General features: G+C 41.2%; 1 protein-coding gene across 1 annotated transcript in view; it reads left to right on the top strand.

Moving 5' to 3' along the window:
* The window catches only part of adcy2b (adenylate cyclase 2b (brain)), a 43,430-nt gene that overhangs the window by 17,603 nt on the left and 1,361 nt on the right, over positions 1-24,466 (top strand). The window contains exons 5-22 of the mRNA XM_063900147.1: positions 107-255; positions 2,231-2,342; positions 4,627-4,754; positions 6,082-6,240; positions 7,910-8,042; positions 10,081-10,257; positions 10,350-10,390; positions 10,515-10,595; positions 10,827-10,896; positions 11,519-11,616; positions 12,313-12,397; positions 14,391-14,531; positions 15,233-15,361; positions 17,423-17,607; positions 18,606-18,690; positions 21,745-21,903; positions 23,100-23,246; positions 23,816-23,923. Coding sequence (XP_063756217.1) covers positions 107-255; positions 2,231-2,342; positions 4,627-4,754; positions 6,082-6,240; positions 7,910-8,042; positions 10,081-10,257; positions 10,350-10,390; positions 10,515-10,595; positions 10,827-10,896; positions 11,519-11,616; positions 12,313-12,397; positions 14,391-14,531; positions 15,233-15,361; positions 17,423-17,607; positions 18,606-18,690; positions 21,745-21,903; positions 23,100-23,246; positions 23,816-23,923 — 2,187 coding nt within the window. The remainder of the gene's footprint in view (positions 1-106; positions 256-2,230; positions 2,343-4,626; positions 4,755-6,081; positions 6,241-7,909; positions 8,043-10,080; positions 10,258-10,349; positions 10,391-10,514; positions 10,596-10,826; positions 10,897-11,518; positions 11,617-12,312; positions 12,398-14,390; positions 14,532-15,232; positions 15,362-17,422; positions 17,608-18,605; positions 18,691-21,744; positions 21,904-23,099; positions 23,247-23,815; positions 23,924-24,466) is intronic.

The following is a 24,466-nucleotide window of genomic DNA, read 5'->3' as shown; positions in this document are numbered from 1 at the left end:
ATAGTGATGTCAAAAATGGGGCCTCTTTAAGTTTCCAACGTGGTGATCTCGTACATCCCAGTCACTTTACGCTTCCTCACCCCTCCCTCCCCCTCTCTGTCCTCAGGAGCGTTTACTGTTGTCCTTACTGCCAGCTCACATAGCCCGGGTGATGAAAGCGGAGATCATCCAGAGGCTGCAGGGACCGAACTTTGGTCGAACCGAGAGCACCAACAACTTCCACAACCTCTATGTGCAGCGACACACCAACGTCAGGTGAGGCTGCTCCTTTTTTATCTGTGGCTCCAATGAAGGCTATAATCTTCTGCTCTATTTTAACATCCTGTCCTCCCCCTCGTCACATCCCAAACATCATCTTCTTTTTTTTCCAGTCTACCTGCTCTTATATTTGGATTTCTATACTCAGTGTCACTCCATAGGGTGGTGCAGGGAGGAAGTATTTTTGTGGGTCGACCCAGAAGTTAGCATCGCAAGGGCTAACTCTAAAAAATACTTTAATGATAATTACACATGTTATTCAGCAGGATATTCTCCACATAATAACACAAGTGTATGGATAGTTGAAGCATAATAGCAATTACCAAAAGAAAATAACTCTAAATAAACTTTAAACAAATTCCACCACGGTCGCCGCATGACTCCATGTCACCAGCGCTGAGCTAAAGGCAGCTAATAATTGGTCTGATAGTCTCCTATAGTCCCTTGATGGCTTTCACACATATGAGCTGTGGACATTTACAATATGATTACTAACTACCGCTGTAGAACAAAACCTAATAATCCCTTTAGTTTACGTTATCCACAGAGCTTTTTTCAAGCATCAAACCAAAAACTCATTAAAAACCTGGAAGTGCGAAGATGCTAACTCATTTCAGGGTTAAGAACTCATTCATGTACCACTCTATAATCTCCCTTTCTGTCCTCCTATTCTTTCCTATGGCCACCATCCCCTTTAAATCCCATCCTCATATCTCTTTTCCTTGGTATGGCCAAATTAAATTAGGAGTTAATCCACCTCCATTGTTCTAAGGTTGGTACTGAGGTCAATCAGTCCTCAAAGCTACCTGCGCTATGCTGTTGAGATTCAATAGAAACATATCAAGGCTGACCATGAGGGCGTCTCCATAGAAAACCTGTTTCCCTTCATGCCCGAGGTTTACAGGTGAAACTTTAAGTGGGCCTCAGATGTGTGTGTGAGTGTGCACTGATCTGCCTTTTATCCTTCCAGTAATAACAGATTCTCACTCGGTCTTAGCTCACGGTGAAGAGTGCAATCACAGAAGTGACACCCAAGGACATGTGGCAGTGTGAATCTGCTGCTTCCTCCCACACACACACACACACACACACACACACACACACACACACCAGAGACAAACAGCAGCCTCCGCTCTCTTGTATGCAGCGGCAATAATTGCTTTTTGGTCGCTTTGTGTGTTTGTTTTATGCTTTTTGAAAGATAAGTCCTTCTCTCTTGGGGAATCGTGTGGTACATTTGCAGACCTGTCATATTCTCAAGGTGTTTCGACACATAATGTAAGAAGTGCTGATGCTTAGTCTGTTTCAAAAGAGTAATTACTTTTTATACATTTAGCTAAAACTTGCCACTTTGTTCAGGACTCATTTGATTTCTAGATTTCTTTAATGATAATTGTAATGTTTTTGTTTTTATGTAATGTAAATTTGAAATATTAATACATAGAAGGAGGTGACCAATTCTAACACGATGGGGGGAAAGTTAGGAGCATGATCCAGCTGCAAATATAAGAAAAATATCCATACATTTGATTATTTTCTAATAGTGTAGTCCTGTATCCTGAAATGTATCCAGATTATTGCTCATACAAAGCTCTATGATTACCAAACAGCAACATAATATGTATTGCATTTTTATTGCATTTGAAGGCTGAACAGAAAAAAATGTGTGCCTTCTTTAAAACTTAGTTGTAGTTTGTCAAGTTTACTAGAAGGAGTAAAGGAGTAAATGTACTCCCGGCAATTCAAAAGTCTTCACAAACTCAATATGTGGACAACAACACTGCAGACAAGTTCATTCAAAGCTAAACGCTCCATCTTCATGTTCCTCTACTAATAAAATGGCCCTCTCCTGCCTCTGCTCATGCAGTACAATAACAAACAAGGTGTGCCACAAATGAAAGTGTTATTTCACGGTTGTTTTATTCAGTAATGCAATCTTAATTATGTTATTTGTTGTTCTCGTTTCGCGCAGCATTCTGTATGCAGACATCGTTGGCTTCACCAGGCTGGCCAGTGACTGCTCCCCCGGGGAACTGGTGCACATGCTGAATGAACTTTTTGGCAAATTTGACCAAATTGCAAAGGTAACTCAAGAAAAACCCATTTCCATTCATGTAGCCACATTTCATACACGCAGTGCTGCTTCAGATGAAAGCAATTGAACAGCAAAGGACCCCTAATGACCTCTTAAAACACTCTTTATTGTTCCTCCATGCAACAGCCCACTATGACGAATTATAAGGCAATTTAATCAAGAATTCATTTGGATTTAATAGAGGAATTAAGGATGTTTAACACATAAAATAATGTGTTTAATTTCCCAGTGCTCTCAGCTAATGTTAATGACGTCTTTAAAAGTTGACCATATTGGAATTGTTGCACAGATCTGCTAATGTCAGGAAGAGAGGAAGAGAGAGCGGCTTGAGTCTTGTGCTGTCAGTCAGACGCTGACCGGCCTTGAAATGAAAGTATTCTCTGTCCTGCAGCGAGCGCCGTACCTTCCCAGAGTGCTTTGCATGTTAACAGCTGCAGGTCGGGTTGTGTGGGCTGGTCAGAGTGATGTGGCGGTCTCGTGGGCTCTCTGTTTTCCGGGGATAAACAGTTGAGTCAGGCTCTCTCCTCTTTCCTGTCCGGCAGCTCTGATGAAGCCGGCGTTACATAAAGACGCTCCGACGATGAGCTGTATCACATCCCTCATGTGGAACCAGAGCTGATGTGTTATGTGTGTGTGTGGGTGTATGATTCTGGATGTGACACTGTGTGTGTGTGTGTGTGTGTGTGTGTGTGTGTGTGTGTGTGTGTGTGTGTGTGTGTGTGTGTGTGTGTGTGTGTGTGTGTTAGGCAAAGGTTGAATGTAAAGAAGTTCTATACGTTACTTTAATCTCACTGTCCACATCTTCTCCGCTACATTCAGAAAGAGTCTGAAATGATCGTAAAATAATGTGCAGTAACTTTAAAAAAAAGAAAATATCAAATGTATTCCATTTTCCAATATCAACAAGATAATTCACATAACGCCAATTAACACAACAACCCACCACTGTAAGCATAGAGTGGTTGATGAGTGCTTGTTATATTTCAGGGCTTCGTCTGAACCAGGTGCGCCCACTTACCAAAATTTCCGATTGTCACCATACAATAAAAAGCTACCCAGACAACAATATTTCTGTTCCTCAGAAAAGGCTTAATTACTCAAAAAATATGAAAACCATGTCAGACAGAGCGTCAGACGACAGACACAGCTTTGTTCTTACAGAGCTCCGATGCCGCGTTGTTGTTTTCACGAGAATTGATATGTCTTAGATCTAAGACATATCAATTCAATCAAGGTCAGCGCCCTCATTCTATATTTGTTTAGATAACCCCCCCATGGGTGCCGCCAGCGGGGGGAAGGTTAGGACGATTCTAAGGGCCCAGCACTGACTGATATTATTTTAATAGTATTGTCTTGTTTAAGTTTTTGAAATGAAATAAATCATTTGGTCTGTTAAAATAAGCAAATTATATATGGTTGTGATTTGCTATTAAAAAAATCCTCGAATTATGTATGATATCATTTCACCCCTCTCCCTTTTTACTGAATGGTATAGTCCGATTCTGGCAGCGGGACCCGCGAAATGTGTATGCTCTGCCTCCGTGACGAACAGCTTGGTTCAAATGCGGTGCCGTGCAGTGTAGAAGTTTAGAAGTGCAGTCCAGTAAATGCTGAAGTCCAGCTATCAAAAACGAAAGGAGAAAGAGCATTTTCATTTTAAGGCAACAGTCTATTCAGTGTAATTCAGACAGTTGTGGATTTTATTTTATTTTTTGTGGGGGGGGGGGGGGGGCTAAATTGAAATCTTTCATGGGGCCCAAGATTTCTGGCGGCGCCACTGAACCCCCCTGATATCTAAATATACTTATATTCATTTGCTTTTATTTAATCTTTTTATCGCACACTCTAACTTTTCAGTATTTTATTTTTAATTATATTTCATTTTATTTCCTTTAAAATTTGAGGAACTGTTATGAAACTCAATTTCCTACTTCCTACTCCTTCATGTTTATATTATACATAGAGAGATTTTTCAAGAGAAAAACTTCCTATTTCCACCTTTCTATCGTATTGTGTACTTTAACTTTGAATACTTTAGGTACATTTCCCATGAGTATACCTACTTACAGTACTTTTAAGTATAGGATTAGAATACTTGTGTTAGGGTAAGGGGAGTTGAGACAGAGCACGAGAAAGTATATTTTATAATGAAAAGATTAAGAGTCGCTAAAGATGATGATCATTTTGGATGAATTTTGAAGATGGTTAAATGTACAATGTGTCCTGATCCACTTAATCCCCTTTCCCCCACTCTTTACCTCTCTGTGTTTCAGGAAAACGAGTGTATGCGAATCAAGATCCTGGGAGATTGTTACTACTGTGTGTCCGGTCTGCCTGAGTCACTGCCTCACCACGCCAGAAACTGCGTGAAGATGGGCTTGGATATGTGTGAGGCCATCAAGTAAAATACCAGATCTCCCTCCCTCTTTTTCTGCCTGTCTCTCTGTCTCTCTCTCTCACACACACACACACACACACACACACACCAAACAAACAAACAAACAATCAAACAAACAGACAAACAAACACACGCCTGTCAAACAGATTGAGCATTAGGAATGCCAGACTTGATTCCAGCTCTGTTTGAACTCCAGAATAAACACAATGTGAATTCAATATGATAAGCCTCCCCCGACTGGAAATGGCAAACAAATGAAAAAATATTATTTTCCAGCTCGCCTCTTTTCTGCTCCCTGTCTCCATGTCGGTCACTCATGCATGAAGTCAAACACATTAGTTTTATAGACCAATATGTTTGCTTGCAGGAACTGACCTTTAGTCGCAATCAGATTAAAGATGCCATGTCGAGTCGTCCACCTCTACATGATGAGTCTGTGTGTCAATTATACAAAACGTTAAGATTTTTCTGTCAGTTATAGAGTAAAACGTATCTTCCATCACTTCCATTAGCAACATCAACAAAGAGAAATATTGAAGGCAAGAAACGAGGAAACCAAATTTGTTATATGTTCAATATGTTCAAGAGCCTTTAAGTATTCTGCTTTATGTGGATTTCCATTTCCTGTAGGGAGTTATACAGGTATTAGTGCACGTAAATGGTCTGCAAAGGCTAAAATCCCAAATCCCAGGCTGAGGGGCGGGACATCTCTTAGCTGTTAAACAATCACAACAGAGCCGGCCAGCTAATTCAATCAGAGCAGACTGAGCTCTGGTTTCAGACAGAGGGTGAAAAGAGGTGCTGCAGCACAGGCAGTATGAGAAAAATAAACATGTCACAAAATACAATCGTGGTTATGGGAAGCTTAGGGAATGGGAGTCTATAGATGGCTAAACCATAGTCGTATTTCTGGTGATAATGCTCTACAAGAAACAGTTTGGGTACGTCATTCTGACTTCTCTGTTAGTGTATAGGCTAAATAAATAAGATTCAATGTGGTTTTAAAAATGAGAATAAGTCTATACATGTCAAGGAGATTATGCAGATACAATACATTTAACAATAACAATGAATAATAATGCATTTTATTTATAGAGAGCTTTACTGGAAACTAAAAGACACTTTACAACCTATAAAGTTCCTTTCTTTAGATTGATAGGAGTATTTTTCAGCTATGGACATATCTAGAATAGCTGTTTCCTCATGCTTCCAATCTGTATGCTAAGCTAGGCTAACCCGTCCTTACCCCAGCTCTTAATTGAACTCTGCAATTGGTTTACATTGGTAAACTTCTTCTTCAAAGTGTAATCCCGCTCTGTTCGGTCCACAGGAAGGTCCGCGATGCCACTGGAGTCGACATCAACATGCGTGTCGGTGTTCACTCCGGGAACGTCCTGTGTGGCGTGATTGGCCTCCGCAAGTGGCAGTACGACGTGTGGTCACATGACGTAACGCTGGCCAATCACATGGAGGCGGGAGGTGTGCCAGGGTAAGATAAAACCAATTATTTCCAAACCCTGCTTATGTTGCTTTGCAAATCATTGACATCGTTTTAGATTTGTAATGCTCGACGGAGAGCGTAGCTGTGGGATTTGACAATTCCTGCTCTCTCAGTGATTAATGTTGAGTTGCACTTAACTGAATTCCCATCTGCTCCATGTAGCCTAAAGTAGAAATGAGTCCCAGAGGCCTGCTGCAGCTCCAACGTATCATTATCTTGAGGTTGGGTCTGGGCTGTTTTTAAGGACTTATTGCCTCTTAAAGGGATAATACTCAGAACCTGGTCTTACATTTATCGGTAATCAGCATCGTCTCTCAGTCCAACCTAAAACAACGATGTTCGCTGAAGCACATTCAACCAAACCCTTAAATCTAGATATGGAGATACACCTGAGAGAAGAACATATTGATCTGTTGCAGCAACGCCAAGAACACGCACTATTACAATTGATATGAGAACAGTTTGTATACGTTTATTTTATCCATATTGTTCTTCAAGTGGCGCAAAAAGTACTCAATGTTTGACCACTGTAAATGTAGAATTAGCATATGTTAAAAGTCCTCTTATGCATTCTGGGGTTTTCCTTTTCCTGTAGATTGTCATATAGGTTTTAGTGCATGTTAATGGTCTGTGAACACTAAAGTCCCCTCCACACACTCCCCCACCCCGCCTGAAACGCCTCCATTGGACTCCTTTGTTTAATTCAATAACATAGTGACATCACACGCACTTCTATTTGCTAGTGCTCCAACACATTGTAAATGATAGGCTAAGGGGCGGGTCATCTCTAAGCAGTTGACCAATCACAACAGAGCCGTCCAACTAACCAATCAGAGCAGACTGGACTCTGGTTTTAGACATCATAAGGGCCCTTTGAAATACTGCATTACAAGTAAATGTCCTTTATTCAATATGTTACTTAAGATAAATTGCAAATGTATTCTCAGTGATTTGTACTTTAAGCACTTTTAAATGTTGTAGTTTGTAAGTTGAGCCAATTAAAGTTACTAATTAAAATTCCCGTTCATCATTTCATATAATGTGTTTTTAAAGGACCTTGTAACAATGGGTGTTAAATGATTGAGTAAGAAGCACAATATTAGCTTCCAAATGTATAGAAGTATATGGAGTATAATACTGAAATACTTGAGAAAAGTACCAATCAAAATAAAGTACAATAATTGCAGACTTGTTTTACAGGAACCGCATGTTTACAGGCTCACGTGTAACATTTACAATATGTCGGTTCTCCTTCCTCACACCATTTCAGTCAATTATAGCCACTTCATTCGACCAATCATCTGTACGTGGGGTCTGCACTGTAACAAGCTGGGGGAAAATTGGTGGATTTGTGGGTGCTACACTGAAAATGAGCTCCACAGTGTGCCCCTCATGTGTCCTCACCGGGCCGCTAATGGTTCTGTCTGCTCATTGGTGTCTGATAAGCCAGCTGAAAAAAAAAACAGTCTCTTCTCTGTATTACTCTCTCTGTTTACAAGGGTAAAAACACACCTGAAAAGAGGGATAATTGTAGCTGATTGTTCCTGAAAAGCAAGTCATTTAATTTTTTTTGAGAGAGCTGTCGATGGCACAGTGACGCAGGCTCTTGACCTCTTGTCCCCTGTCCTCTTCTCACCGCTTCCTGTCTCCTCTCTAGAAGGGTCCACATCTCTTCAGTGACGCTGGAGCATCTGAAGGGCTCCTATAAGGTGGAGCCTGGAGACGGGCTGAGCCGGGACTCGTACCTGAAAGAACATGGCGTGATCACCTACCTGGTCATCAACCCAAAGGTCAGACACCTTCAAGTGACCCGGTTTAATACATTTAAATACAGTCAGAAAGCACCAATAAATATGCTTCTCAAGCACAAGAAAGAGCAGATGATGAGGTGAGCTTTTCTGTTGCTTTTTAAATCAACTGTCCATATCTTGCTCTGCACTTTACCTTTTGCTCTTGTATTTTTCCCCTGTCTTATTCCATTTTACCTTGTTTATGTTAATGATATTCTGTTGGCTATTTAAAGGGGCCCTATTATGTTAATTTTCAGGTCGTATTTGTATTTATTGTCTCTCCTGGGACATGTCTCCATGCTTTAATGTTCAAAAAGCTCTTTATTTTTCTCATACTGTCTGTGCTGCAGCACCTCTTTTCACCCTCTGTCTGAAACCAGAGCCCAGTCCGCTCTGATTGGTAAGCTGGCGGGCTCTGTTGTGATTGGTCAACCGCTAAGAAATGTCCCGCCCCTTAGTGTTGCATACTAAGTCACTATGTCAAGGAAGTAAACAAAGGAGACTAAATGCTTCAGATTATTTCATAATGGATTGAAAAATGACTATGTGTTTAAGAAGTAATGAATAAACTGAGAGCTATAACATACCAACAACACAATACAAAAGTAAGTAAGCCAAGCCTAGCCTGAGCCACTGTGCATTTAAATGTTCTCCTGCTTCATAACTAGGACCAGGAGGTCGTCACAACATGACAGATGCTACTCGCTCTCCTTCATTTTCTGTAATGGAGATAGCTGTTCGATAGATGATGGAAAAACGCTGTGGGTGCTTTGTGATATTTCCAAGAAAGCCCTGAAAGAATCAAGGCCAAATATGGAGCACGGATCACAGGAGGTGTCATCTCCGCTGTCACTGTCCCTGATCGTCACTCTCAGGGCCGATCACTCAACCCGCGGGAAATGAACACAGCCATTATTTATTTAAACTCTTATCGACTAATGTGCCAGGTTTGTTCAATCACAATATCCATTTCTATCAGCAATTTAAATACTTAATCAGCTGACTGGAACAAGGAACATTTGACATTTTCCCCAGATTTGACTTAACTCCATTTTGGCATAAATGTCCTTTTCACCGCTGTATGGCTTCAGGCAGGGTGATGATTCTGACAGGAGTGAAGTGGTGTGACGTGTTAATGAAGATAGTGTTGCATCTTTCTCTCCCACACACCCCACACCTGACTGCCTCCATTGGACTCCTTTGTTTACTTGTGTAAAATAATGACATCACTATGTAACACTCACACTTCTATTGGCTCACGCTCCAACTCATTGTACGTGATAGGATAAGGTGCGGGGCATCTCTAATCACAACAGAGCCGGCCAGCTAACCAATCAGAGCAGACTGGGCTTTGGTTTCAGAGCTTTTTGAACATTAAAGCATGGAGACATGTCCCAGTAGAGACACAGAATACAAATATGCACCTGAAAATGTGCAAAATATAGCTCTTCAACTAGCTCAAAACATTGACAGGCAGGTCAAAGATGGCAGGAGCTGTCAACTGAACACTGTTCCCAAAGTACCTCTTCCTTTTCACTTTGTATTTTTGCAATATATTGAAGATCAGCTTAGGAAAGAAATGAAGGCCAAGTTAAATTTGTAAAATAGCAACTTAATATCTTTTGAATTTACATGGTCTTGCTTTCTTTCTGTAGTCCTTATAATATTTACCTTGAGAACAGCATTTTACAAACGTTGGAAACCACATTTTTTGTGGACTTCAGATATAGGTAGTACATTGCAGGACATATTTTTGATAACATCAAACTCTATCCACCTAGGTTACTCACAATGAGTATTGTTTGCATGGCATTTATTAACAAAACATGTGCTAGGAGAGCTCACAATGCAAGGAAATGTTCCAAAATGCTCTGAAATTGTTCAGGTATCAAAATAGGTTACACACGTTTTAAAGTGAATATAAAAATAGCAACTTCTTCTCTCTTACAAGTGATTATAATGGGAACTCATAAGTAAATGTTTCATAGTCTGGCTGCTGGGTTGTTGATCATGATCTTCTGTTCCTGTGTTTTCTCAGACTGAGAGGCACAGTCCTCTGCTGGGTGTTCGCTCTCGACCCTCTCTCGATGGGGGGAAGATGAGAGCGTCTGTCAGGATGACCCGGTACCTGGAGTCCTGGGGCGCCGCCAAGCCCTTCGCCAACCTCCACCATCGAGACAGCATGACCACGGACAACGGCAAGATCAACACAACAGTGAGTGCGATGCGATGCTTTTTGAATTTAAAGGATATAAAGGCACAGACACATGCAGATATCCATCACTGAGAAATGACTTCCTGTTTCAGGACGTTCCAATGGGGCAGTACCACTTCCAGAGACGAGAAAGGTGAGCGAGGAGCAAAACTGCAAATATGATCACTACATACAATTCTGTTTTTGCATTTAAAGATATCATCACGAATATGGGAGCACTTGTAATCTGTCTCCATGTTTGAATCTCTTATTTCCAGGTCCAAATCTCAAAGGAGGAGGTTTGAGGAGGAACTCAACGAAAGAATGATTCGCACCATCGACGGCATCAACTCGCAGAAGTATGCTACACATCCTTTATCTACATCACTCTTTACAATCACTTATGATTAAGTTACTCATAGTACGAAGCATCTAGTCAGCTTGTACTAAACAACTTTGCACATTTAATAAACTTGTAGCTATTTCAAATATTTCTAAATAAGTAATAAAGACTAATGCTCGTGTTCAATTCCTAGAGTTACAGAATAGCTTGTAGATATTCGTATAACACATGGTCTGTGTGTCTGCAGACAGTGGCTGAAGTCTGAAGACATCCAGAGGATCTCTTTGTTCTTTCACAACAAAGCTCTGGAGAAAGAGGTAGGCAAACCTTACAATACTCCTGCCAGCATAATTCACCGGGGAAACGAATCCATGCAAATGTATAGAAGGAACAACATAAATGTAATTTTAAAAAAGGGGCCCTTTTCAAGTTTAATAATTATACGTTGTGGCTCTACGGGGATGTTCAAAAAAGTGCTTTATTTTTAACATACAGGCTGTGCTGCAGCTGATTACTTAGCTCTGTTGTGATTGGTCAACTGCTTAGAGATGTCCCGCCCCTTAGCCTATCATGTATATTGTGTTGGAGTGCTAGCCAATAGAAGCGCAAGGGTTGTATCTTGACGTCACTATGTTAGGGAAGTAAACAAAGGAGTCAAATGGAGGCGTTTTAGGCAGGGGATTCTAGCCTTTGCAGACCATTTACATGCACTAAAACCTACACAACACACTACATGAAAGGGAAACCCCAAAAACACATTATGTCCTCAACTTTTCTACTATTATTTACAGATTTATATGTTGCTGCTTTATCCCTCACACAAGTCTGTTATATTTTTTGTCGTGCATGTAATATAAATAAATGGTTTTTTTCTGCTGCTCCGTTTCACATCCTCATAACATTGAACCCTCTTTCCATTTGTCTGCCTTCTCTCAACAGTACAGATCCACCACATTACCAGCCTTCAAGTATTACGTCACCTGCGCCTGCCTCATATTCTGCTGCATGTTCATTGTGCAGGTCCTCGTCCTGCCAAAGTAAGTCCGCCGACCCCCCCCCCCCCCCCTCCACAGGGTTTACACATCGTCAGCAAACTCCAGCTGTGGCGGCGGGTTGATGTGAGAAAAAGCCATTTGACGCCAGCTGTCTCATCAACAGTACCAGGCTGCAATGAAAGGAGGCAGGATGCTAAACAGCAGATAGAGATGAAAAGGCTCCATGTCTGCGAGTGATTATAGATCAGGTGAATCAGTCGCCTCTTTAATGGCGAGAAGAGAAATCACGGTCATGCTAATTTACTGCCTCTGGGAGCCGAAGGTGTAATTCAGCTTCTGTGAGGGCCATTGATCGTACAATTCACCCCTCGCTGTCTCTCTGTGTGTCGCAGCATCGCTACGCACATTTAGACGTGACATCATCTGTTTTATGGCAAGGGTTCTTAAATCAGACGAACACAGAGAATGCGAAACATGGGCGTTACTGTTTTACAAAGCACATCCACGCTCCTGCTTACTCTGTGAAAAGCACTGCAGGTCGGATGTAGAATACATTAGAACCTGCATCTAATTACGTGTGTGTGTGTGTGTGTGTGTGTGTGTGTGTGTGTGTGTGTGTGTGTGTGTGTGTGTGTGTGTGTGTGTGTGTGTGTGTGTGTGTGTGTGTGTGTGTGTGTGTGTGTGTGTGTGTGTGTGTGTGTGTGTGTGTGTGTGTGTGTGTGTGTGTGTGTGTTGCAGAACTGCTGTGCTGGGGATCTCCTTTGGCCTGGCGTTCCTGCTCTTGGCATTGATCCTGCTCCTTTGCTTCGCTGGTCACATACTGGTGAGTTTGCACTGATTTGTTAGTGTACACACACACACACACACACACACAGACACACACACACACACACACACACACACACACACACACACACACACACATATGCAGTGGTGGAAAGTAACTAAGCACTATAACACTCAAGTACCGTATTTAAGTGTTTAACGGTACTTCTTTATTTCATATTTCCACATCCTGCTACTTTCGACCTCTACTCCAATACATATCAGTGGTAGACATTCACACATACAGCTGTTTTCTCTATATGCTGGTGACACAAGGATTTCTTCCTTTATTATTTATACTCACACTGCCATACAAACATACAGAAAAGTGTTTATGTCTGCAAGGTTTAACTTCTTAAGGAAGTGTTACGTGCATAAAGAAAGCCTCCAAAAGTCATTCAGTTTCTCTACATTTACAGCATTAAGTACATGATTTTATTTCCTTATTTGGTCTCCTTTGACTGTGTAGCCAATATAAAGCAGCTCACTGGATGCTCCAAATAGATCAAATGTTTACCTTTTATAAATGAATCGGTGATTAAGTTTGACTCTCTGTGACGGAGAAAGAATCCTTGAATTCACGTTGCCCATCTTAGCTGTTTCTCCAGGTATTTACATGTATCTTTTTCTCCTTTTTAGCTGTGATTTCATCCATAATTGATGTGTTAATTGTCCCAGCTGTTGGAGATTTGGCTCACATAGGTTGTAGGTCTTTCCTTTTTTCCCCATGGATTCATTCCTTTACACTCAAATGATGTCTTTCCTTCACTGATCAATTTCCAACATACTGCTGAGTCCAGGTATCTTTTGTGTTTATGCTGACCACATGACTTTTGGATCGCTGTATGAACCGCAGCCATCCTATAACGGATTTCTATGAGCCGATTTTTTATTGTCCTTCATACAACAGTTCATCCGTCTTGTCACTGCTGCTTGTTATTCCGCACAGTGGAACAATGGAGGGATGGGTGTTATTTACAAGCTGCCTGTCACCAGTGTTTTATGGACAATCAATACATGTTTTCTCCCCTTAGAGCCTTGTTCCCCTCCCTTCTCAAGAGAGTTCTAAGTTATATAAGTTATAACCCTATAAGTGGGTCGCCTGTAATTAATGGGGGGGTTATCTATAATGCTGTGTCTGCGCTGACCCAGATATCAGCTTTATAAACTGCCTCAATAAGAACATAGAGAGAGATCATGTTTAATGTGCTCTCCATGTATAACTCAGTGAGAGCTGCTGTGGTCAGTGGTGAAATAGCCCGTTAAGGACTAATGAGGCCAAGTCTCACAGCATGTGTGTGTGCATGTGTGTGTATTCAGAATCAGACATCCTTTATTAGTCCAACAGCGGGGGCGTTTACAGTGTTGGTTGGGATTGTGGTTTTGATGAGGTTGATTAAAGTAAAAAGACATGATTTGTTCTTCTGTTATGGTAATTATCTTGCTCATACTTTATTACGTACATACATATTTTGGTCGTCTACATGCTTTATGTAGGAGGCCCTACTATTTTTTCCGCCTGAACCACCTCCATTGGACTCCTTGGTTTACATCCTTTGGTAACACTCGCACTTCTATTGGCTCCAACACATTGTACCTGATAGGCTAAGGGGTGGGACATCTCTAAGCAGTTGACAAACATAGCAGAGCCGGCCAGCTAACCAACCAGAGCAGACTGGGCTCTGATTTCAGACAGAGGGTGAAAAGAGGAGCTGCAGGACAGGCAGTGTTAGAAAAATAAAGACCTTTTCCAACATTAAAGCATGGAGACACAGAATACAAACATAAACCTGAAAATGAGCAGAATATGACCCCTTTAATCACCTAACCATCATCTTGGATTTCATTTGAGTCACATAATGGGGTCTCGTACAGTATGTGACTCAAAAGTAGTACAATTGTCTGGTAGTATAAGAGGTTTCACTGTAAGTTGTATAATGTCTCGTTGCTATCCTCTGGTCTAACCATTGCCTGTTTCTTCGCCTCCTCAGCAGGGGAAGAAGGGCTCCTTCTGCTCCTTCACCTGGTTCCCCACTTCCTCCCGCATCATCGTCACCAACAACCCCTGGCTGCGATTGGTCCTCACCATGATGACCACAGCTCTCATACTTGTGATGGCGGTATTCAATATGGTGAGTTATATATATATAGTTGTTAGCGTTAACTACAGGTTAGCACGTGGTGGGCTGGTATTCTTACCTGCATAAATCAGTGCTAATGCATTATTTGGAATTGGTGGTAAAGTAAGATTTATCTAGTTTATAACATTTTATTTGGTCAAAAAACAAAAAATCAGACCTTTTACGAAGTTTTAGAGAAGTGAAATTATACAAACCTCAAGAAAATATATAAAAAAGAATCCAGAAGTTATTTTATGTGCCCAAAATATGAAGCCATGGGAAGAAGTGTGTGCATGATTTAAAAAATGGTTTGAAAATGACAGAATTTCGACCCATTCAACAATAAATATTTCATTTCAGTTCCTGAATTCCGCTTTTAGGGTTAAAATGATGAACCTGGCTCTCTGCTTATCTAGTCACACAATGAAGAGTCATTTTCCTTTATATAGCACCAAATCCAAACTAAAGTTATCCCAGGGAACTTTTTATTTTGAACAGGTCTAGACTGTTATATTATTTACTGAATCCCAACATTTCCCCCCATCGACAAGCACTTGGTCACAGTGGCAGGAAACACTCCCCTTTAACAGACGAGCAAAATGTAATTTAGTTGTTTTTATCCGTCAACTTTGGTCTTCAGGGCAAAACTTAAACTCAATACAAACCAGTTCTAGCTCCAGCAACAGTAAGGCGATTTCTGTTTTGTTTTTTAGTTTTTCGTGGAGGACCCTGGAGGATCGGTGGGGGAGGTCCTGACAACGAATCCACCTGTGAATATATCTAATGACACCCTGCTGGACTACGTGGAAGAAAACACAGGAGAAAACAAGTTTTATCTGCCAGTAAGTAAAACAGGGAGAGGTCATCAGCATGGACTGGAGAGAAGGTTAAAGAGGCCCTATGATGGTTTTTGGGGTTTCCCTTTCCTGTAGTGTGTTATATAGGGGTTTTTTTTGTGCATGTAAATGGTCTGCAAAGGCTAAAATCCCTGTGTTCCCTCCAGAGGGAGTTTCTCTCCCATCCCCCCATGCCTGAAACACCTCAATTGGACCCTTTTGTTTACTTCTGCGACAGCACTACCTAACCTTTGCGCTTCTATTGGCTAGCGCTTTAACACATTGTACATGAAAGGCTAAGGGTCGGGACATCTCTAAGCAGATGACCAATCACAAGAGAGCCGGCCAGCTAACTAATCAGAGCAGACTGGGCTCTGGTTTCAGACAGAGGGTGAAAAGAGGTGCTGCAGCACAGGCAGTATGAGAGAAATAAAGAGCTTTCTGAACATTAAAGCATGGAGACATGTCCCAGGAGAGGCACTAAATACAAATATGAACCTGGAAATTAGCATAAAAGGGACACTTCAGCTTGTAAGAGTCTTATTACTGACCACCAGTATCTCAAAAATAACCTTAATGAGTTGACATTTATCTAAAACTGCAAAGTTAGAGATTTGTGTTCAGCTTTGGTGTTTTCCACTGCACTTTGAAAATTAGGAGGCTAAATCCATGAGGAACCCTGTGAACTCTTCTTAACAATTACCTCATTAATATAATGAACAAATATTCACGGTAATGACACAGCAATAAAGTCCTGCCCACAAAGCATGGTAAACAAGAACACAAGACTGTATCTCCCCAGTAGGTAATGGATTTTAAAGTCATCCCCATGTCACTGCGGCAGGCCGTGACAGTCTAGATAGCTCATCACTCTAATGGGAAACTCTGAGCTTTTACTTACAGCTTACCAATCATGGAAATGTTTTTCTTCAGGTTTAAATAACCCACGTTTAAACCGGCTGCTGGACAGACGTCTCTATCCTCTCTCTTTAACGTAAAGCTATGTCAGTGTTTTCTATTTACACGGGGAATCTTCTGTGCAGCCGTTTGAAAACTGTTAAGCTGAATAAATTATTTCACACCAAGCTAAAAATAAATCACCCCAGCACGCAGACCAAGATGTTTAAAGTTGATATCGTTCACAGAAATTCCTGACAAGCATCAGAGAGGCCTTCTTTACAAACTATAGGCAGTGTCCGAACTACGGGGGGACTCGGGGGATCCGAGACCCCCTGAAACTGACACGAGATCCCCCGAAAACATGATTTGGGAAATGTTGGGGGGTCTCTAAAATATCAGTCAAGTCAAGCGCAAGAGCAAGCGCACCCCCCCCCCCCCCCCCCCCCCCCCCCCCGAGAGAAAAATGGGACCCCCCGAAAATCTCGGCATAGTTCGAACACTGACTATAGGCTTACGGTAAACAACCACAAGTTGTGTCATCCTATGGTATATCATAAACATGTTATATCCTGATGTCATTATCAGTCTAAAGCTTCGCAGATTTACTTGTGCAGTTTATTACACTTTTATTGGACTATTCATAGGAAACATTGTTCTTTTTACTGCACTACATTTATCTGACAACGTTGTTTACTAAATATAAAGTACTATATAATTATTAAGTACACAAAATAGCTATAATCACCTCCATCTTTACAATCTGCGACTTTAACAGATATATTAAAGCATCAATTATTATATAATCCAGTCGTAAAAGATATGCCATTCTGCTTGATGACTACTTTTACTTTTGGCTCTTCAGGTACATTTTTAAAACTTCTACTTTTAATCAATTTATAATTTAAATTCAGGACTTGTACATCGAACAGAGCTGTTTGACATTGTAGTTTTACTTTTAATTAGGTAGAAGGTCTAGGTGCTTTTTTTTTCATCACATCTGGTCCTAATTTCAACTTGAGTAACTGTGTGTTGCATGACTTCTCACTCAGCTAAATGTCCATCTTTTTTCAGTCACACACACTAGTTTTATGTAGCAGACGTCACGCAGTGCTTCACCTCTGTGAAAAAGTATTGCAGAAGTTTCCTTTTTCAACTCTCTGTCCCCAGTACTTCATCTACTGCTGTATACTGGGGCTGGTGTCATGCTCGGTGTTCCTGAGGATAAACTACGAGCTGAAGATGGTGGTGATGCTGGTTGCAGTGGTGATCTACAACATCATCATCCTCCAGACACACGCCTCTCTGCTGGATGCATTCAGCAAAGCACTGTACCCCACCAATACTCTCGATAGGTACAAACACACCCTGTCTCTCTCACATTGAGGTAATAATGACACCATAATTAGGCCCAGTTGAGGTCACAAGTTCTGTGTAAAACCCTTAACCCCCCTTTGACCCTGCAGCCTGCTCACATCAATCGAGCGGAGCACATTAAAATCACTAATGAGACTGGAGTCGGGTCTTGAGGGATAGAGTATAGCTGAGGAAGCAGTATGCCATATCACTGTCAATCAAGTGCTACCCGTGGAAAGAAGGAGGATGAGTGGCAGAGTAAAGCAGTGTGTGTTGATGGAGCTGAAATAATATCTGGCATTTAACTGACAGCTGGAGTCTCACTGCTGGAGGAATCCTATTATGCAAAAAGTTTTAGAGTCGTTAGAAAGAATGGGTAAGACTTTTTAACCTAGGCTTTATTACTATAAAGAGTGTACTGCCAAAGCATTGAGACATACATAGAATTGTTAGACAGGGGTAAATAAAAGCCAAATACACAAGGGGCCAGTTGCATAGTCTGGTTCCTAGACTTGTTTAAATTGTCAGGTTAGATTAGTAGTCTAAGAAAGCTGGCAGGCTTTCTGGGGTTTGAATTACTTTGGAAATGTTAGCCTCGCACCAATCCCTCCTATTTCAACTGTTGAGACTGTTTTAGCTAACATGTAGCTGGTAATTTCAACTTTTTATCCATTACTTTTGGCTTACTTTAAGCCATATATTTCCACTGTTTATCCATTACTTTAAGCACCATTTTAGCTAACAATTTAAAATGTGTTAACAACATGTGTAGTGTTAATTCTCCATTTACCGTATATCTTAATTAAGTAATGGGTTAGAGCTAATGGTCCTCTGAAATTCACCGCACGTAACCATTAGTCAGTATTACTTTTACTTCTGTAAGTGGCCTCACAACGGTAAGGGGTTTTAATGGGAATTGTTCATTATCCAAATGATCCCGTTTGGAACAACATAATCAACATTGATCATTTTATTTTGGCTCTGCTTTTCTGTCCAGACCAGGAGTGCTGAAGGATCTGAAGACGATGGGCTCTGTGTCTCTCTTCATCTTCTTCATCACATTGCTGGTATTAGCCAGGCAGGTCAGTAGTCTTCTTGAAAAATCACAAAGAAATACTGTAACTGCATCTGTATGTGATAATAATAGCCATAGTAAGATTGTATTAGGGCATCCAGTGCTTCATATAAAGTTTGTGGCTGAAAAACTCTGCATGTGGAGACATCGAAATACACTCGAAACAGCTGCCTTCAAAGATTTGGTTCAAAATACTTCAGATTGACGTTATGATGCGTTGGAGCAGCCAGTATGGCCCACTGCCTCCATATCCTCTGTGTCCACCATCCTTGCTTCATATGAGAGCTAAACTCAGCAGATTTGGTGTGCGTGTTTCATCTTTCCTGGACCACCATCCATCATCTCTGACCCCGAACCAGATGTTCAGGATAGAAGGGCTCCCCCCAGAGCTCATGTACCCAAAACTGGGGCTCCCCTGAGAACAACTATGGGTCCAAACAGCTCTATGTGTTGTTCTCAATCTGGGTCACTAGAGGGGAGGGGAGCATTTATTTGGGAAACATAACTTTGCCATGGTAAACACTTTGTCACTGTCATATCTTTTTTTCGATAGGCTCTCTTATCAGTCTCTTTCGGGGTTAATTGGGTTCGTCCTTCCCCAAATGCGGTTTGGGTATAAATGAGTGCATTGAAATGCTTCATCCATTACCCTCTAAATATTTCTGGAAACAGGTCCAAAGGTGTAGGGAGTGACGTCACTGGAGTCCCTTGACGCAGAAGTACGTAAATAGGAGCTGCAAATGAGGGCCTGAGAGCATCTTTTTATGAACTTGTATCCTACTGTAAACAAATTCACTAAATGTTCATCGTCATCCCCAATGAGATGTTTGCCTGCCATTTAGTCAGAGGGAGGAGAAAGCAGGTTAGGAGAACATACGCATCTTTAATTCATCCCTCAAGGACAGATGCGCGATGGAGCAAAGCTCATTTACAGACTATTAAGCTGATTTCTACACGGCCTACTTTCTAAACTCCGGGAGGTAAGCAAGTGCTCAAACTGCGCACGCACATATCGGGGTAGAGAGTGCTTTAAAATATATTCCAATACATTTTTTAACTCCCTTTTGTCTCCTATTGGGAATTTGGAAATGTTGAGTACCCCAAAGTTTTATATTAGAAATGTTAAGAAGTGGTCCTCAGTTCATCGGCCAGATGCTAACTTGCATATGGATAATTTGCACAATTAGCATATGCAGACAATCGTTAAAATGGCCGAATTGGAATATTTTGGAGTGATTTTGGTAGCATGTTGAATACATTCCTGACATTTTCAGGAAAATAAATGCAGTTTAAACCAGAAAGTGGCCATAGTTGGACTCCTGGTGGGTTGATTATGATGAATTTTGGGTCGATTTTAAAGTTTGAGTGCCATTTTTGTTCCTAAAGATCCTGCATTAAAAAAAAAAAATCAGAGCAGGAAAGGGAATCACAGTATAGTGTGTGAGTTCTGCGTCCCAGCTCTGAAATGCTGTCATCCTCCAAGGATTTTAATCATGTGGCACATTAGTGTTACCCCGAGCAGCGGCTGTTTAACATCCATCCATCGATCTTCACCCTCACCGGAAATCGGTCCGACGTACTACCGAGGACCCGGACACAGCTCTCGCTTTGGGAATACAGAGATTGGATGGCCCTGAGTAGAGACCCCCTCACCCCATACTCCCGCAGCACCTCCCACAGTATCTCCCTGGGAACCCGGTCATACGCTTTCTCCAAATCCACAAAGCATATGAGCGGATGAGCGTACTCCCAGGCCCCCTCCAGGATCCTTGCGAGAGTAAAAAGCTGGTCCGTCGTTCCACAGCGACAGTTTGATTACATTAAATTAACCTACATGCTGGATCCCGTATTAAACAAATCTGAAGCAGTGTCCTTAACCGTCTTTTCATGCTGGGATGCAAAAACAACAACCTTTATGAGCTGGAAAGTGTGCAAACCATCCTGCTTTGCAACAAGCTATGATGTTGCTCTACTTTCTGTGCCTGACATACAGAGAAATTACAAATTCTGCACCCAGTAAAAGTATTTTTAGAGGCGACTGTGTGAGACTTGTGCTGTGAATTGTTAAAATGTGTGCACAAGTACATCTGAGAACATTTTCTGCATTATTTCGAATTGTATTTTTAAAATTGTGCCTAATCTGATAACCTCTGCTTTAATCTGTAAATTGGCACATTTTCAACTTTGTATATATTTACGTAACACAGTTCTTAGTATTCCGTTACTCCTGATGCCTGATATTCGTACACAAACAATCCACACCATTATTTCTATTCTATGCTATCTATATTTCCATTTCAGCCTAAGGCTATCAACACTATAGTACACAATCCCAGCACAGAGCATATGGCCCTTCACTGGTGGAGACATGTATTGGCACCTCTTCTATCTCAAGGGAAAACATTTTAAGTGCACACACTTCCTTCAGACTGCTAACTACACACATCAAATACATCTCACAGGAGACCAAAATCCCTCCCACACACACACACACACACACACACACACACACACACACACACACACACACACACACACACTTTAAGGGCCAGCAGCCCACAGGTAGCCTGGAGCTTTCAGATATATAGGAGCATAATGATGGTGTGTTCAAGGGACCCCATCTGATGCACACACACACTCCTGGGATGTTTTGACCCTGTAAGAAAGAAAACTCCCTCAAGCTTGAAACATTTTATATAAAAAAACACAAAGAAGCAGTGGCTACCTTTTATGCAAAGCAGTCCTGCTCGTTTCCTCTTTCCTTGAGCGATGAGAGAGGAGCGTTTTTATCATTTTCTATGAATACCAAGCATGACCCTGAGTTTCACTTGGTTAGGTTTTCCCTGAAATTCTACACATTTAATGGAAAATTATATCAATATGTAAGAAACAATCATGTCTTGGACACATTTCTGTCACTGAATATGTCAGAATTGAACTGTTGAAAACTAAAATGTGGTCAGTTTCATGGTGTAGATTTCTTCTGTGTCCGTTAGCTTTGGAGCAGAGTGCTGGTGTGAATGACACAGGTGTCTCTTTACTCTGTGTCCTCCTGTAACAGAATGAATATTACTGTAGGTTGGACTTCCTCTGGAGGGACAAGTTCAAGAGGGAGTGTGAGGAGATCGAAACCATGGAGAACCTCAACCGGGTTCTGCTGGAGAACGTTTTACCCGCACACGTCGCCGAACACTTCCTGGGACGCAACTGGAAAAATGAGGTGATTATTCAAGAAAACTGGACAGTCTCTCTTTATTTATATTCAGTATTTGTGTTTCAGGTTTTATTTATTAACACTGTACTGTATATATGATTCTAAGATAGAGGAATGGTTAAACATTTTGGAGAATATGCGGGGCGGCAGTGGCTCAGTCAGTAGGGACTTGGTCTTGGGACCGAAGGGTCACCGGTTCACGTCCCGATCGGACCAAAAAATAAATAAATTTAAAAAAATATGGAGTGAGCTGGTAGCTGGAGAGGTGCAAGGCACCTAACCTCTATCTGCTCCCTTGGCACCGGGTACCTGGCTGCCTCTCTGCTCTGCCACCTCTCCTCTGCATGTGGTTGTGTGTGCATGTATTTCCTCTATGTTTGTGCATGTATATCCTCTGTGTGTCAACACAACAGAGTAGAGAAAAGCAATTTCCCTGTAAGGGATTAATAAAGTATGTCTTCTTCTTCTTCTTCTATTTGCTTTTATAAAGATGATGCTTTCTCTATGAATGTGTAGCTGGTTTCACACTCCTTTCAGCTCTAGATCTATATGTAGCTCCATGTTTAGTATCAACCATCATTACACTTGTGCTAGGGTTAGGGTTAGGGTTAGATAGAACCAACTTAAACAACTGATGTAAAAATGTCAAGTGTAAATGTACACAGGTTTATGCAACAAAATAAATTATAATCTCAAATCAACAAGACATTCATTTTCCAATCCCTTACTTATCTTGTTATCTTCCGAAACTGGAGTTTTGTTTTCTTGAGAATATACTCAGAATTAACCAGAGAAAATTAGCTGAGAAATATCGAGATAGCGGCGTAAAATAATTAATTGAAAGTAGGGAGGTTTTTTTTTTTACTGCAACACATACATGCTGAGCTGCTGTTGCATGCTGTCCCTACATTAACTGATGCTGCCACCTTACCCGCCCATACCCCATTTGGTCCATTTTTGGTACCCTATTTTAATCTGTTCTGACTGTCTTTCCTCTGATGGATGCTGTTGCTATTTTGCTGCCTCAGTGACCCTGTGCCCTGACAGAGATGACTACAGTGTCATTTTATTTATTTAAAGAGCCGCTGTGATTGATCAGTGTCAGGGATTCATAGATCTTCCCTCTCTGTGCTCGGGACTCTTTACTTTCTCTCAGTGCTCGATCAATACAACAGCTGTTATCTCCTTCCTCTCGTTATCAGGACCTTTATCATCAGTCCTACGAGTCCGTGTGTGTGATGTTCGCCTCCATCCCGGACTTCAAAGAGTTTTATACCGAGTCTGATGTCAATAAGGAGGGACTGGAGTGCCTCCGTCTTCTCAACGAGATCATAGCAGACTTTGATGAGGTAAACTCCTCTCACTCTAATAATCCTGCCATCTGACAATGTGGATAAATATATATTATGTTCCTGAGAAGCAGACAGACTGAATGATTATGCTCTCAAGTCATGGGAGTCATCGTCTGTCTTTGTAGTCACGTCGTGTGTCTTGTAGTTAAGCATCTTTCTGTGGTTTTTGTGTCACTTTTTCTAGCAGTGTAGGCATTTTAAATCACTTTGTAGTCATTTGTGTCTGTTCAAAATGGAGAATAGATCACATTTGTGTCCAATCATCACACATTTTTGTGTCTGTTTGTGTGTTAATGTGTCTCTGCATTCATTTGGTCTCTTGTTGAAGTTGCCTCAGGTCACTTTATAGCCCTTTTTGTGTCTCTTCCTAGTCAGTTTTTGTAATGAGACTCATGTCCATACTGAGTCTTGTTTTACTCTTTTTGTGTAGCTTTGTGTCATTTTGAGTCTATTCATTGTTGGTACATGTCCCTTTAACTGACATTATGTAGGTAAATACCAAACTGAAGCAGTTTTGGCAGAGATATGCCATATTGTTTACTCATGTGTGTGTCATTTTTCCTCAGCTGCTGTCCAAACCAAAGTTCAGCGGAGTGGAGAAGATAAAGACCATCGGCAGCACCTACATGGCTGCAACCGGACTGAATGTGACACCGGGACCAGAGTGCGCACAGGCATGATGTTACACACAGGCACACATTGTCACACACACACTGACATCGCATGTGAGAGGACTCCTACTGTCCAGGTCTTATTTGAGCTCATATTTGAATAACAGAACAGAGAACATTAGCCCTTGAGGGACAAGCAGTTTTGGCAGCTTGAGTTCATATTCCAAAAGGTTGTCATTTATCATGTTTTGCTACAAAACAGAATGAAGATTAAGTATCAAAGTGTGTTTATTTGCTTTGTGTCGGTTGCCCTTAAAATGTGCTACACCTAACATGTAAGCACCAGTGATTCATTACTGTGCTCATTTGAATAGATGAGTGTTTTCACTGGAAGCAAACTGGATCAGCACTCACAAAGGTGGCAGCACATTTTTTACTGTAAACCAAATCTCTTTCATTTGTAGGAAATCTGCTCAATTGACCATTTGCTAAAATCCCTTTCCCCTCAAATTGTTGTTTCACATGTCAAGCCTTCCATTGTAGTACCACACATGAATTGTGATGAAATGTACGTTGATACAAAAACATTCAAAGGAAACTTGACTG

Source organism: Eleginops maclovinus, chromosome 13 (assembly GCF_036324505.1).
Source record: "Eleginops maclovinus isolate JMC-PN-2008 ecotype Puerto Natales chromosome 13, JC_Emac_rtc_rv5, whole genome shotgun sequence".
Lineage (NCBI taxonomy): Eukaryota > Metazoa > Chordata > Actinopteri > Perciformes > Eleginopidae > Eleginops > Eleginops maclovinus.
The sequence above is the reverse complement of the archived record's forward strand: the minus strand, read 5'-3'. Positions and strand labels throughout refer to the sequence as shown.